At 33.6% G+C, this 15530-nt stretch overlaps 1 protein-coding gene and 1 long non-coding RNA gene across 3 annotated transcripts in view; one reads left to right on the forward strand and one right to left on the reverse strand.

The window, feature by feature from the left end:
• LOC136037243 (uncharacterized) overlaps positions 1–15530 on the forward strand; it is a 303458-nt gene that overhangs the window by 167750 nt on the left and 120178 nt on the right. The gene's annotated exons all lie outside the window — the stretch shown is intronic.
• Positions 1–15530, reverse strand: part of LOC136037241 (adenosine receptor A2b-like) — a 157513-nt gene that overhangs the window by 5607 nt on the left and 136376 nt on the right. For both annotated transcript variants that reach the window (XM_065719856.1, XM_065719855.1), the window contains exon 5: positions 9758–9868. In XM_065719856.1, coding sequence (XP_065575928.1) covers positions 9758–9868 — 111 coding nt within the window. The remainder of the gene's footprint in view (positions 1–9757; positions 9869–15530) is intronic.

A 15530-nucleotide genomic window follows, 5' to 3' on the forward strand; every position in this document is an offset into this window, starting at 1 on the left:
GTTCTAGTGCCCTTTTTAAGTGACCAAAAAATTGGAGGGCAAATAGGCCCCCTCCCATGCTCATTTTTTTCCAAAAGTCAACAGATTAAAATTTTAAGATAGCCATTTTGTTCAGCATAGTCGAAAACCATAATAACTATGTCTTTGGGAATGACTTACTCCCCCACAATCCCTGAGGGAGGGGCTGCAAGTTACAAACTTTGACCAGTGTTTACATATAGTAATGGTTATTGGGAAGTGTACAGACGTTTTCATGGGGATTTTTTGGTTTGGGGGGTGGGGTTGATGGGAGAGGGCTTTTTGGGAGGATCTTTCCTTAGAGGAATATGTCACGGGGGAAGAAAAATTCAATGAAAAGGGCGCAGGATTTTCTAGCATTACTATAAAAAAAACAGTGAAAAAATAAACATGAAAACGTTTTTTCAAATGAAAGTAAGGAATAGCATTGAAATTTAAAACGAACAGAGATTATTACGCATATGAGGGGTTCTAAAAATACTTTAGAATAAAGAGCGAGGTATTTAGGAGGAGATAGATACCTCGCTCTTGATGCTAAAAGATTTTTAGTGATTTCAACTATTTATTCTACGGCCTTTTTGATTCAGGGGTCATTCTTAAAGAATTGGGACAAAACTTACGATTTAGTGTAAAGAGCGAGGTATTAACGAGGGTACAAACCCCCTCGTACACATAATAAAAATATAAGAATATAAAAGTTTGTTACGTAAGTTAATTCTTAAGTTACGTATATTTTTTACTAATAAAAACGTTCGTTGAATATTAAAAGTTCTAGTAGCCTTTTTAAGTAACCGAAAAATTGGAGGGCAGCAAGGCCTCCTTCCCCACCCCTTATTTCTCAAAATCGTCTGATCAAAACTAAGAGAAAGCCATTCAGCCAAAAAAAATTAATATACTAATTTCATTTCAATAATTTATGTGCGGAGAGCCAAAATCAAACATGCATTAATTCAAAAACGTTCAGAAATTAAATAAAAAAAACTAGTTTTTTTAACTGAAAGTAAGGAGCGACATTAAAACTTAAAACGAACAGAAATTACTCCGTATATGAAATGGGTTGTCCCCTCCGCAGTCCCACGCTCTTTACGCTAAAGTTTTTCATTGTTTTAAAAAGTACAATTGTGGCAAAGAGTCAAACTTTAGCGTAAAGAGCGTGGGACTGCGGAGGGGACAACCCATTTCATATACGGAGTAATTTCTGTTCGTTTTAAGTTTTAATGTCGCTCCTTACTTTCAGTTAAAAAAACTAGTTTTTTTTATTTAATGCCTTGAAAGGTCTTGAAAAAACGTCATGATGAATAATATCTTAAAAACGTCTTGAAATGTCTTGAACAAACATCTTTATATGTCTTGAAAAACTTGGTGAAGAATAATATTTTCAAAACGTCTTGAAACATCTTGTAAAATGTCTTGAAGAAAAATGTCTTTAAAACGTTTTGAAACGTCGTGAAACATTTTGGAAACGTATTGAAGAAAAAGGTCTTAAAAACATCTTGAAATGTCTTGAAGAAACATTCCCTATTACGTAACATACACCTGCATCCATTTGTGTAAGTAAAATAAACCCTATTATGTAACATACACCCTCGTCTCTTAGAAAGCTAGTAATATAACGTAACAGCCAAGAAATCCTTAAGTAAATAAACCATATTACATAACAATCATCTGCATCATTTAGAAAGTAAACCCTACTATGTAACAACCAGCTGCATCCATTTGCAAAAGTAGACAAAGTTTATGGTGTAACAAGCACCTAAATCTTTCAGAAAATATTCCTTATAGGTAGAAAAGCACCCGCATCTCTCAGAAAACAAACCCGATTGCGTAACAAGCACCTATATATTTTAGAAAACATTTCCTATTATGTAACAAACATCTGCGCCTTGAAGAAGTTTCTAAAAAAGTGTTGGGATTGAGATTCGAAGGGATAGGGTACCCTTTAAACCCATCTTGGGGATACTGGGGCAGGGGACCCCCTCCCCTCTGTAAAACCCTGTAAAATTGCCCAGAGAATTGTAGCATATAAAATTATTTTATGTTAAATTCCTTATTTTCCAGTTATTTTATTAAATAATAAAAAGTCTTCAGAAGGACAAAACTCCAAACAAAGTGCGGATTTTTCTTCCTGGCAAATAGTTGTTTATCTCTTTTAGTTTCTCTGTTGTTGTTTTTTTGTGAAGGATTTTGGCATTCTAGACTATTTGAGTTTTATGTAAATTTTGGAGCCTGTATTTGTATTCTTCTTGTTCTAATAGCCTTTGAGCTTAATGAGGTGGCGCCTACTAATCATTGGCGCTTTACTGAAAACCACATGCGTCTTGAACGGTCTTGGAAAATACAAATAAAATCAAACTGAATATTTGATATATAGTGATATCAATTGTTGAAAGATATTCAGTTTAAGATTTTATTTCGCTGTAATTTTTATTTTCATTTTCAATACTGTAATAACTGGAAAAGAAAATGTTTGTAATATAATTCGTTTTTAGTGAAGCACCAGTGATAGAGTAATCTTTAGAGTTTTAAAGCTAAGGCAGTATCCAAATTCCTTTTTGTAGTGAAACTATATTTGTTTTTAACAGTCTTTGATAGAACTAATAAAATTAAATTTAATATTCGATATAAAATGATATTAGTTGCTGAGAGCCCATCACTTCAAACTTTAATTATACTTTAATTTTTGGGTTGGTTTTAAACTTTGTAATTAGTACAACAGAAAATATTTATGACGTAATTCGTTTTCAGTAAAGCGCCACCAATTACACAGCAGTTTTAGACTTGTACAGTGAGAGAAAGAAAACCCGAACTCTTGTTTGCAGAGATTTTTGTTCGTTTCAAGCTCGATTTGCATATTCAACTCCTTTTAAGATGTATTTATTCATTTGCATAAGTACCAATTGTACGTTAGTTTGCTATGACTATTTATTTAATTTCTGCTCGTTTCGGGTTTCATTTACTTTCTAATAGTAATTAAATAAAAAAAAAACTAATTTTGTTAGCTGAAAGTAAGGAGCGACATTAAAACTTAAAACGAACAGAAATTACTCCGTATATGAAATGAGTTGTCCCCTCCGCAATCCCTCGCTCTTTACGCTAAAGCTTTTAATTGTTTTAAAAAGTAGAATTGTGGCAAAGAGTCAAACTTTAGCGTAAAGAGCGAGGGATTGCGGAGGGGACAACTCATTTCATATACGGAGTAATTTCTGTTCGTTTTAAGTTTTAATGTCGCTCCTTACTTTCAGCTAAAAAAATTAATTTTTTTTATTTAATTTCTGAACGTCTGGTTTTGGCTCTCCGCACATAAATTATTAAAATGAAATTTGTATATTAGTTCTTTTTTTGGCTAAATGGCTTTCTCTTAGTTTTGATCAGACAATTTTGAGAAATAAGGGGTGGAGAAGGAGGCCTAGTTGCCCTCCAATTTTTCGGTTACTTAAAAAGGCAACTAGAACTTTTAATTTTTAACGAACGTTTTTATTAGTAAAAAATATACGTAACTTAAGAATTAACTTACGTAACAAACTTTCATAACCTTATATTTTTATTATGTATACGAGGGGGTTTGTACCCTCGTTAATACCTCGCTCTTTACACTAAATCGTAAGTTTTGTCCCAATTCTTTAAGAATGGCCCCTGAATCAGAAAGGCCGTAGAATAAATAGTTGAAATTACTAAAAATACTTTAGCATAAAGAGCAAGGTATTTATCTCCTCCTAAATACCTCGCTCTTTATGCTAAAGTATTTTTAGAACCCCTCATATGCATAATAATCTCTGTTCGTTTTAAGTTTCAATGCTACTTCTTCCTTTCATTTGAAAAAACGTTTTCATGTTTATTTTTCATTGTTTTCTTATAGTAATGCTAGAGAATCCTGCGCCTTTGTCATTGAATTTTTCTTCCCCCATGACAGATTCCTCCAAGGAAAGATCCTCCAACATAGCCCCCTTTCCTCAGCCCCACCCCCAAACAAAATAAAATCCCCCCGAAAACGTCTGTACACTTCCCAATAACCATTACTATATGTAAACACTGGTCAAAGTTTGTAACTTACAGCCCCTCCCCCAGGGATTGTGGGGGAGTAAGTCATCCCCAAAGACATAGTTATTATGGTTTTCGACTATGTTGAACAAAATGGCTATCTCAAAATTTTGATCCGTTGACTGTGGGAAAAAATGAGCGTGGGAGGGGGCCTAGATGCCCTCCAATTTTTTTGGTCACTTAAAAAGGGCACTAGAACTTTTCATTTCCGTTATAATGAACCCTCTTGCAACATTCTAGGGCCACTTGGTCGATACGATGACCCCTGGGAAAAAAAACAAAAAAAAAAACAAACAAATAAACACGCACCCGTGATTTGTCTTCTGGCAAAAAATACAAAATTCCACATTTTTATAGATAGGAGCTTGAAACTTCTACAGTAGGGTTCTCGTATACGCTGAATCTGATGGTGTCATTTTCGTTAAGATTCTACGACTTTTAGGGGGTGTTTCCCCCTATTTTCCTAAATAAGGCAAATTTTCTCAGGCTCGTAACTTTTGATGGGTAAGACTAAACTTGATAAAATTTATCTATTTAAAATCAGCATTAAAATGCGATTCTTTTGATGTAGCTATTGATATTAAAATTCAATTTTTTAGAGTTTTGGTTATTATTGAGCCGGGTCGCTCCTTACTACAGTTCGTTACCACGAACTGTTTGATCTCTTGTAATTTATTCATTTATATTAATAGCTTACTAGTTGTATGTTATTTTGCTATGATTGCATGATTAATTTATCTTCGTTTAGGGTTTCATTTATTCTTTAACAGTATTTTTCTTGTCGTATCTAGTTTGAATTTAAATATGTCCTTTATTTTCCTTTGAAAAACATCTTTTTTGGAAAGTTCTTTTAAATTATTTTTGTTCGTTTGGGATTGCAAAAAGTTCCAATTTCGTAGAAAATGCCTTATATTAAAATCATTTTTTTTTCAACATCAAACTTTCATCGAAGCATCAAAACTAGTATCAAAGTACCAAAGTATCAAAGTAAAGAAAGCATCTAAGCAAACAAGGTATGAAGCTAAACAAAGTATCAAAGGAACAATAAGCAAGTTCCTTAGCTCTGAAACATTTCGCCAGAACTGGGAGGGGGGTTTCATACCCGGAAGCATTATTTATTTGGCCTTTAAACGGTTTTGAACAAAATGGCTATCTCAAAATTTTGACTGGATGCCCTTTGGGAAAGTTGGGCCTGGGTTAAATGCTTAATGATCACTTTTGAATCTTTAAAAAAAGAACTAAAAGTTTTCGTTTTCGGTCAAATGAGTACCTTCCAAAGTTAATACAACCACCATTCCACCAAAAACTTATATTCTAACAAGGAGCAACTTACATAAGTTACAATCCTTTCTCTGGGGGCTATGGAGGATTTTTCAACCCTTAAGTTATATCAATTTGAATTTAGGACTATTTTGAACAAAGGGTTATTTCAAAATTTTTATAAGATGCATTTGGGAGGAAAATGCGCAATGGGTGGGGGGGGCTTATTACTTTTGATCATTTTTGATCATTTTTAAGACCACGCCGTCCGTAGAAGCTTTATACCTATATGTTAACGACGGACTGCTAGTATAACTTAAAGCCCTTTCCCCTGGGCTGGGGGTGCTCAGACCCGGAACCATAGCTATTTGACATTTGGACGATTTTAAGCAAAATGGCTAACTCAAAATTTTGATCGAAAGCATTTAGAAAAAAGGGGTGGGGTTGCTTACCGTCTGATTGCTCTTGACTTTTAAAAATGGGGCTAGAACTTTCAATTTAAATCGAGGCTTTTCCGAAGTCTATACGATTATCCCTTCGGTAAAAACCTTATATATGAACATTGGACAGCTTGCATAACTTACAGCCCTTGCCCTTGGGAGAGTGGGAGGTTTTGTCAGCTCCCGATGAATAATTATTTTAATTACTTATTCTCTTGACTATTTTGGACATAATGGCAACCTTAAATTTTGATTGAATGCGTTTGGGGAAAATAGGGCGTGAAAAGAGGGGGGTGGGCTTGATGCCCTCCAATCACGTTTGACTCTTAAAAGACCACTATAAATTATTATTTACAATTGAATGAGCCCCCCTCTGAAGTCTATAACACCACCCCTTGCATATGAAGTGTCCTTGGAGAAAAAAATTGAGCCTTATGGTCTTATGGTTGGCGGGGGGGGGGCAGTCACCATCAGATAACTTTTGACTCTTTAAAAGTGAACTGGAACTTTCAATTTCTAATTTTTTGAGTCTCCTCCGAAGTTTATACGACCAACTTTTCCGTGATAACCTTATATACCCCGGGGCATAAGTTACGACCCTTCCTCCGTTTTTTTTGGGGAAGGGGATTATGTGGACCCCCCAACTTTCGTCACCTGATCTTTTGAATATCTCAAACAAAATGGCTATCTCAAAACTTTGATCGGATGCATTTGGGGAAAAGAGGGGGGGATTCATGCCCGACCATCACTTTCGATGACCCTTAAAAAGGTGAGCAGAAATTTCAATTTCCAGTCAAATGAGTCACAACGCTTCCCCTGGATTCTTGGGGGGGGTACGTTGGCCCTGAAGTTTTTGCTATCTGATCGCTGTATTATTTCAATTAAATTGGCAATCTCAAATGTTTGATCAGATGCATTTGGAGAAGTTGCCTTTTAAAGTTGCCCTACAATCTTTTCTGTCCCTTAGAGAGGGCATTAGAACTTCTAATTTCCGGTGAAATTAGCCCTTTCACAATATTCTAGGATCATATGGTCGATACGATCACCCCTGGGAAAAAACAAGCAAAAAAAACAACAACAAAAAAATACGCATCCGTGATCTTTCTTTTGGCAAAAATACAAAATTCCACATTTTTGCAGATATGACTTTGAAAGGACCTAGAAAAGCTTAATAACTATTCCTTTTTATGTAAATTGAGCCCCCCTCCATGGCCCCAGGGGAAAGGCCTTTAAGTTATAAAATTTGCCCATTTTTCACGCATAGTATATGTTATTGGGAAGAATTTGTACATTTTCGGGTTGGGGAGACGAATTTTCTGCCGGGGGTATTTTGACGAGGGAATTTTTACCTAGGGAAGAAAGCTGCAAGAGGGTGAAATTTTCAGGGGACATTATACACCGGGGTAATTTGCCAGAATTACTATTCAAAATTCTTTTTACACGTCTTCATTTCTCTTTTTGACTCAATTTCACGCGTGGAGTTGTTAAGAGTAATTGTCCGGGGGTTAATTTTCACCGAGATTGGATTGTCTAGAGGATATTTTCGTGGGGAGGGGATTTCCCAGTGGAGGTGGGGCTAGATTTCCTGGTATTCTTAAAAAAACAGAAATTAAATAAAAAAACAAGTTTTTTCAGCTAAACTTGAGAAGCAACATTAAAACTTAAAACGAACAGAAGTTATTACGTAATGAAGGGGATTGTCCCCTTCTCAAAATCTCGCTGTTTGATTAGGGAAATCTAATCAAACCTAATATACGTCATAATTTCTGTTTGTTTTAAGTTTTAATACTGCTCCTTACTTTCAGTTGAAACAACTTGTTTTTTTAATAAAACATTGGATCCGTATGGTCTTTATTATATTGGATCCGTATGGCCTATATTATGATTAAATATTATATTAGCTTGTTTTGAGAGAGCAATGAGACATAGGTTTTTAAAAAGGCAGATCAGCCATGATACTTCAATGAAGGTGTCAGTGCAGCTCGGAAAGTCAGTACAACTCTAATATAAAGAGGGTAAATATAAGAACGAAACATCTAGAGAGTATCTTGAGAAATACAATATTTGGAATCTGTATTTTAAAAGTAATAACAATTTGAATCAATTAGGTATAAGGAAATTAATAGCTATCAAAGGAAAACTTTTTCTCGAAGAGCATATTTTCTTAACTTCCGAAGAAATTTCTTAAAATGAAATAGTCGTGAGCTAAGTACCTACTACTCTTTAAAAAAAAAAGTAGAAATATAAAAACCGCTCCTGAAGTAATAGAGTACTGGTTTAAACACTTTGCAGCTAGTTCTCTCCAGAACCCTAGAGTTCCACACAAATTCTCTTAAACTTTTGTTTGAAATATTACAAACAATCAAATATTGTGCTTTAACTGCTAATATTATTTGTTTTAAATGTATATAAACTGCTAATAAGCGTTATCAGATTATCAGTACTTGGAGTTATATTTACTAGATTTTTTCTTTGACAAAATCCATATACAATTTGCTAAATTTTTTTAGTATTATTTAGAGTGTCTGCGGAGGAAGTTGGAATGAAGGGGCCAAATTACATACCACCCTTTTGAAAGGCCACGCTGCTAATTAATTTGTGTTGCACTTGGAAGCAATTCATGAAGACTTGCCCCCTCCCCCACCTTCCTTGGTAAATTTTGTGAGTAAGCCAGGATTTTACATAAAAAAATCATATAACCATATTTGGAATCTTCTAGGTTCACTCATTTTAAATCGGACAGGAGGCAAATTTCATTAGAGCGTAGCAATGGATAACAATAAAAAATAATAAACAGTAAATTATATTTGATTTCATAGCTAAATACTGACACATCTAACCTAATTTTTATTAAAACGGTATAAACAAAAAATTGGTATAATAAATAATAAAAACATAAAGAAATTCACGGAAGAGGAAGCTCAAACACAAAGAGGTCCAACAATATGAAAACCTTTCACAGCATTTAATTTTTAATGTATTAAGACTGTGGTAATAAATAGTGTCATCTACTTAAATCTAAGAATAATACTATTTATTTCTATATTTGGTCCAGTCTCATTTTTGCTTATATATTACTAATTATTTTATATTCCTACAGTTTTGTTCATAAAATATAATATTAGAAAGGGATAATATTTATTCAAATGTTAAATCAACACTTAATTGGTAAAATAAAAAAGAAACAATTTTATATGTCAAAATGCTACCAATAGTCGCAGTAAAATGGACTTTTTTATTTTATGGATTTATATGAATTTTCTCAGTTTTGAAGCACTTATAACTCAAGAAACTGTCTTTGAGATTGTAGCGCTCTCAAAAATATGTTTAATATCTTTCATTTAGAAATCGTTATTCAGCAACTAAAGCTTGCCTCTAAGTTAAATATTTTTCACGGCCAAAAAAGCAAGTTAGGATTGGATAGCCTAGAAAATTAGACTTTGCAGTATTAAAGCAAAATAATCAATTTTAAAGATCCAAGTTAGCTTTAATTTAATATTTGTCAGTACACTTGTTAAATAATGTTTGGAGATGCAGATGCAGAACGTAGGTGCAGAATCCTATTTCAGCATAATTATATGAAAGGGCTCAAAATATTTGACTTATCTGCATATAATATTGAATCAATTCTATATTACTTTGCTTCCAGCGTCCTTTCAGTCCTACTGGGAGATTGTTAAGTACACACTGAGTCACTGGTCTTACAACTGATTACAAGACTTGTCTGCTTATGTATACTTACATAGGTGTAAGGTATATCTTAAGACTTATATAATTGCATGCTTATACAATTATAGCCGAAAATCTCGAGTTTAATGTTAGTCACTAAATTTTTAGAGGCTTTACGTCCAAAGTTGCTTTTCTAGGCTTGCGCCATATTAACACAGAACCATGCATTTCTTTTTTAGTCTTATTTAGCTTCAATAATTACTGCATTTAATTAAAATTTCAATTTAAGAATAAAAAAGGAAGAAGAAAAAGAAAAAGAAATTGAATGCTACCTTTTTTGCTTCTGAAAGATCAATTTGTGACGAATCTTCGACAAAATAACGCATCATTATTACAACCAGATACGGAACGTGGCAAAATAAGGTGACACCCAGGATTGTAGCCTATAAAAGAAAAACAGAAGTTACTAAACACAGGATTAAATACTTATTTTCTTAATGCTATTTTTGATTTCACGGTCATTATCGAAATTAACCAGTACATTAATTTTTGGACTACTGTTAGAGTCTCTATGATATACTCAAAATCTTTTTATTTACCCGACTCTAAATTGCAGCCACACCTTGGATACAGTGATTCGAACTGGCGGTTGTACTTTTATTTTTAATCTTGTTCTAATATACCTCTCTCAAAAGTTATGGATTTTAGAGAGAGAACAAATAGCTACACTGTAATCAAACTATCTTTTGTTCCTGGGACATTAAAGAACAAAGGACGGTTTCGTAAGAACTTTTTTTTTCTTGTATTTGTGTTATCTGTTTTTGTGTTTTTTTGTGTTCTTTGTGTTATTTGTAGTTCTTTGTTTTTCTCCTTGTATTCCACTTTTTCCCTTTTGTAAGTGGGTAAGAAATAAATTATTATTATTATTATTATTATTATTATTATTATTATTATTATTATTATTATTATTATTATTATTATTATTAAAAAAACACACCTCGAAAAAAGTACTTGCAAAATATTTTGTCAAATCAGCAATCACAATGAGCTTTTACAGTTCACTGATTCTAAAGTCAAATACATTTAGTTTAAGCTCTAGCAATTTTAATAATTCAATTTCGAATAAAGTATTCTTTGGAAGTTTTATTCAAATTTTTTTGCTTCGTATATATATATATATATATATATATATATATATATATATATATATATATATATATATATATATATATATATATATATATATATATATATATATATATATATATATGTTTATTTATAACCCAATTATATATAAAGATAAATAGTACCGTAAACACAAACAAAAATCGACAATAACATTACACACACAAAAAAACAATAAATCACCAAAAATAATTAAACAACAGTAACAATAATATTAGTTAATATTAATGAAACAACCTAATTAAACAATGATGAGGCGATAAACGCCGATACGCTGTTTCTGAAATCTTTTTGTGTAAATATATCTTCCAAAATGACCAAACATTATATAGATCCTTAACATTAAGGCCGCCTTACCCAGTTAACTAATAAAAACTTCAGTCAAAGGATCCTTAAGAACGGACACTACCGGAGTAAGAACGGATACTTTAAACTTTGGACACTACCTAACGATTACTTTGCTTAAAATATAATTTTAATTTTTGGGATGGAATTCACGAATTGACATCGAGCAAACAATACTCCTATTTCAGGCCTTAAACAGCGGCACAGCAATGAAGATACAGGATCTTAATATGAAATTCAACATTTCTGATACAAACCCTTGATTTTTGGCCTCGTTATAATCTTGGTTCCATATTTTCATGCAATAGTCCAAGAGATTCCAAATATTGATCAGCCGAAGGGTGCCGTTAGGCGCGAGACTAGCCCTGTCTGTGCTATTTACTAACACAGGCTTGATAAAATAAAAAAAAAAAGTTATCGCCAGAAAACGGGGGAAGTTTAAAAAAAAGTATAAATAAACTTAATGGATGAAGTACCTAGCAAAGGTCAAACAAAACGTTAAAATTTCAAGGGAGATGGGGGCCAAACGACTTAAGGACCTAACCCCTCTACACATACCTGGATTATTTCTTATAGTTGATTATAAATTAGTGGTTTCAAATTTTATATTTTATAGGCACTTGATGATGCCAAAGATTGTTTTTATATCGAAATATCCTTTTAAATAATTATTTTCGATGTTCCAAAATTACAGTTTATTTTCGCTGGTAAATCTCAGCCATGTGGAGGAAGCTGCATTGTTGCAGTAGATTCCGAGAAGAAAATGTGATATGTATACACCCCCTTCCTCGACCAAAATTTTGACGAAATTACATTCCTGCTTACAGCGCTGTTATCACTAATAGCTGTTAAAATTTAGTCCGTACAAAGGCTAATTCTAAACACTCTTCACAATTCTTTAAAGAAGACTTTTCAATTCAACAGTGTTGATCATAAGATATTAATTTTCTTTTCTCCTTTCATTTACTCATTAATTGACACTCGAGTTATGTCTTTCTTATTCTCAAGGTTCGTTTATCGACACTAAGAATACCAAGATTATCCAATTACGATCTTTGCTTCCACTTGGCATTTGAAGTGTCTACATCACTCCTAGGATTACAAGTGCTAAGGGGCTGGAAAGACTTATATTTACGTCAGAATTTCTTCCGCCGAGTAAATTCAGAAAATTGGAATTGCTCAATATCTTGAATAGGTCTGAATTTACGATTCTAACGATCACAGATAGAAAAAATAGCAAGGGCAGCAGCTCTTATTGGGTAAAGCACAATTGTTTAAAGATACTTTTCAATTGAACAGTTCGATCAGAAGATATTTTGTTGTCTTATCTCCTTCCATTCACTCAGTAATTGACACTCGAGCTATGGCTTTCTCACCCCTCAAGCTTTGTTCATCAACACTAAGAATACCAAGATTGTTCAATTACAATCTTCACTTCCACTTGGCATTTCAAGTGTCAACATTACTCCTTGGATTAAAATTAAATACAAAAAAAAAGTTTTTTTTAACTGAAAGTAAGGAGCGACATTAAAACTTAAAACGAACAGAAATCGTTCCGTGTGTGAAAGGGGCTGTTCCCTGCTCAACGCCCCGCTCTTTACGCTAAAGTTTGACTCTTTCTCTCAATTCTGCCTTTTAAAACAGTAAAAAACTTTAGTGTAAAGAGCGGGGCGTTGAGGAGGGAACAGCCCCTTTCATACACAGATCAATTTCTGTTCATTTTAAGCTTTAATGTCGCTTATCTTTTCAGTTAAAAATTTTTTTTTGTTTAATTTAATTTCAGTTTTTTTTTAAATTAATACATGTTTGATTTTGGCTCTCCCCAAATGAATAATTAAAACGAAATTTGCATATTATCTTTTTTTGTTAAATGTCTTTCTCTTAGTTTTGATCGGACGATTTTGAGAAAAATGGGGTGAGGGAGGAGCCTTAGCTGTCCTTCAACTTTTTGGTTACTTAAAAAGGCAACTAGAACTTTTAATTTCTTACGAACGTTTTTATTAGTAAAAAATATACGTAACTTTAATATACGAAAATATACGAATTAACTTACGTAACGAACTTCTATATTCGTATATATTTTACACATATGAGGGGGTTTGCCCCCTCGTAAATACCTCGCTCTTTACACTAAAGCTTCAATTTTGTCCCAATTCTTTAAAGAATAACCCCTGAATTACAAAGGCCCCTGAATTTAAATAATAGAAATTACCAAAAATAATTTAGTATAAAGAGCAAAGTATTTAGGAGGAGGTGAACCCTCCTTTGAGTAATAATTTCTGTTTGTTTTAAGGTTTAATGCTGCTCCTTTCTTTCAGTTGAAAAAAAACTTTCTCATATTTATTGTTTCATTGTTCTTTTTAAATAATGCTAAGAAGTCGTGCCCCCTTCATGGAATTTTTCTTCCCCCATGACAAATTCATCCAAGGAAAGATCCTCCCACGTAGCAAACTCCTCTCAATCCCCCCCCCAACTAGAAAAACTCCCTGAAAACGTCTGTACACTTCCCAATAACCATTACTGTGCGTAAGCACTGGTCAAAGTTTGTAACTTGTAGCCCCTCCCACGGGGACTGTGGGGGAGTAAGTGGATATAGCTGTTATGTGTTCCGACTATGCTGACCAAAATCGCTATATTAAATTTTGATCTGTTGACTTTGGGAAAAAATGAGCGTAGGAGGGGGCCTAGGTGCCCTCCAATTTTTTTGGTCACTTAAAAAGGGAACTAGAACTTTTAATTTCCGTTAGAGTGAGCCCTCTCGTGACTTTTAGGACCATTGGGTTGATACGATTCCCCGGGAAAAAAACAAACAAACAAACACGCACCTTTCGATGCCAAGTCGCATGATCGGTCTTCCGGCAAAAAATACGAAGTTCCACATTTTTAAATATATGGGCTTGAATCTTCTACAGTAGGGTTCTATGATACGCTGAATGCGATGGTGTGATTTCGTAAGATTCTATGACTTTTAGAGGGTGTTTTCCCCTATTTTTTAAAATAAGGCAAATTTTTTTCAGGCTCCGAACATTTGGATAGGTAAGACTAACTTTGATAAAACTTATACATTTAAAATCAGCATAAAAATACGATTCTTTCGATGTATCTATTAGCATCAAAATTCCGTGTTTTAGAGATTCGTTAACTATTGAGCCGGGTCGCTCCTTAGTACAGTTCGTTACCACGAGCTGTTTGAAAGTGCTAAGGGACTGGAAAGACTTATACCACCAAGTAAATCCAGAAAAGTGGAATTGCTCAATATATTTGATACTTCTGAATTTCTAATTCTAACGATCACAGATAGAAAAAATAGCAAGGGCAGCAGCCCTTATTGATTAAAACACAATTGTTTAAATATGCTTTTCAATTGAACAGTTCTATCGGAAGATATTTTGTTTTCTTATCTTCTTTCATTCACTCATTAATTGACATTCGAGCTATGGCTTTCTTACCCCTCAAGGTTTGTTTATCAACACTAAGAATACCAAGATCATCCAATTACGATCTTCGCTTCCACTTGGCATTTGAAGTGTCTACATCATTCCTAGGATTACAAGTGCTAAGGGGCTAGAAAGACTTATATTTACGTCAGAATTTCTTCCATCGAGTAAATTCAGAAAAGTGGAATTGTTCAATATCTTGAATAAGATTGAATCTCTGGTTCTAACTATCATAGATAGAAAAACATAGTAGGGCAGCAGTTCTTATTGCCAGTTGCTAATAATTGAAAGTTTGGTAGCGATTTTTCTTCTATTATTATTTTTTCTTTAATCTAAAATACGACCTGAACTGTTTGTTGACGACACTGGTTCCATTTAAAGAACACACACACACAAAAAAATGAAATATCTTAAAAGGGGCTCCGCAAAAATAAAAGAGTCAATTAGTCTTTTGTGTACTGCGAAAAATTGTGGAGCCGACAGAATTAGACAACATTCTGACCCAACCAACGAGTCTAAGGACATTAGCCTAGCTTTTCAGAGGTGTTTTCTAGCCAAATGTTGAATTCGAATGAAAGAAAAACCTCAAAGTGAAAAATACTTTCTATCTATTCCAACTGCATTTGTGCTTGAGTAGTCGTGCTCATAGTATTGGGAGAAAATCCTATCCTAAGCGTGAGGAGTGCGGGGGGGGGACTGATTTTTTTGAGTTTTGAGACTTTAGTACAGTGTTTTTTATTTACAGTCTAAAACGCATAAAATTTTTCTTTGATCTTATTTCAGTGTTTAAGGTACATTAGTCTAATATTCATTACTTTTTACAGCTATTTTCAGTCTCTTTGATCCATTTCTTTTAAATGTATTAAGTGGCGAGCCACTTATTGATTTTACAAATCAAAATATCCCTTTCATAAACGAAGAAATTAACCCAAAAATTACTAACGCTTTAAAAGCTTTATTAAGGCATGATTTTCTTCTACGCTTGAGTCACAAGGGGTTCAGTACTGCTGTCAAAATAAAGAGCAAAGTTTTCCATATATTTTCTTTTTCCAGGCCACTCCGCAAGGGAGGGTTGATCACAAAAGCTTAATAGTGGTTCACTCGATTAGAAATTGGAAGCTTTACTGGACTTTTTAAG

Source organism: Artemia franciscana, chromosome 16 (assembly GCF_032884065.1).
Source record: "Artemia franciscana chromosome 16, ASM3288406v1, whole genome shotgun sequence".
Classification (NCBI taxonomy): domain Eukaryota; kingdom Metazoa; phylum Arthropoda; class Branchiopoda; order Anostraca; family Artemiidae; genus Artemia; species Artemia franciscana.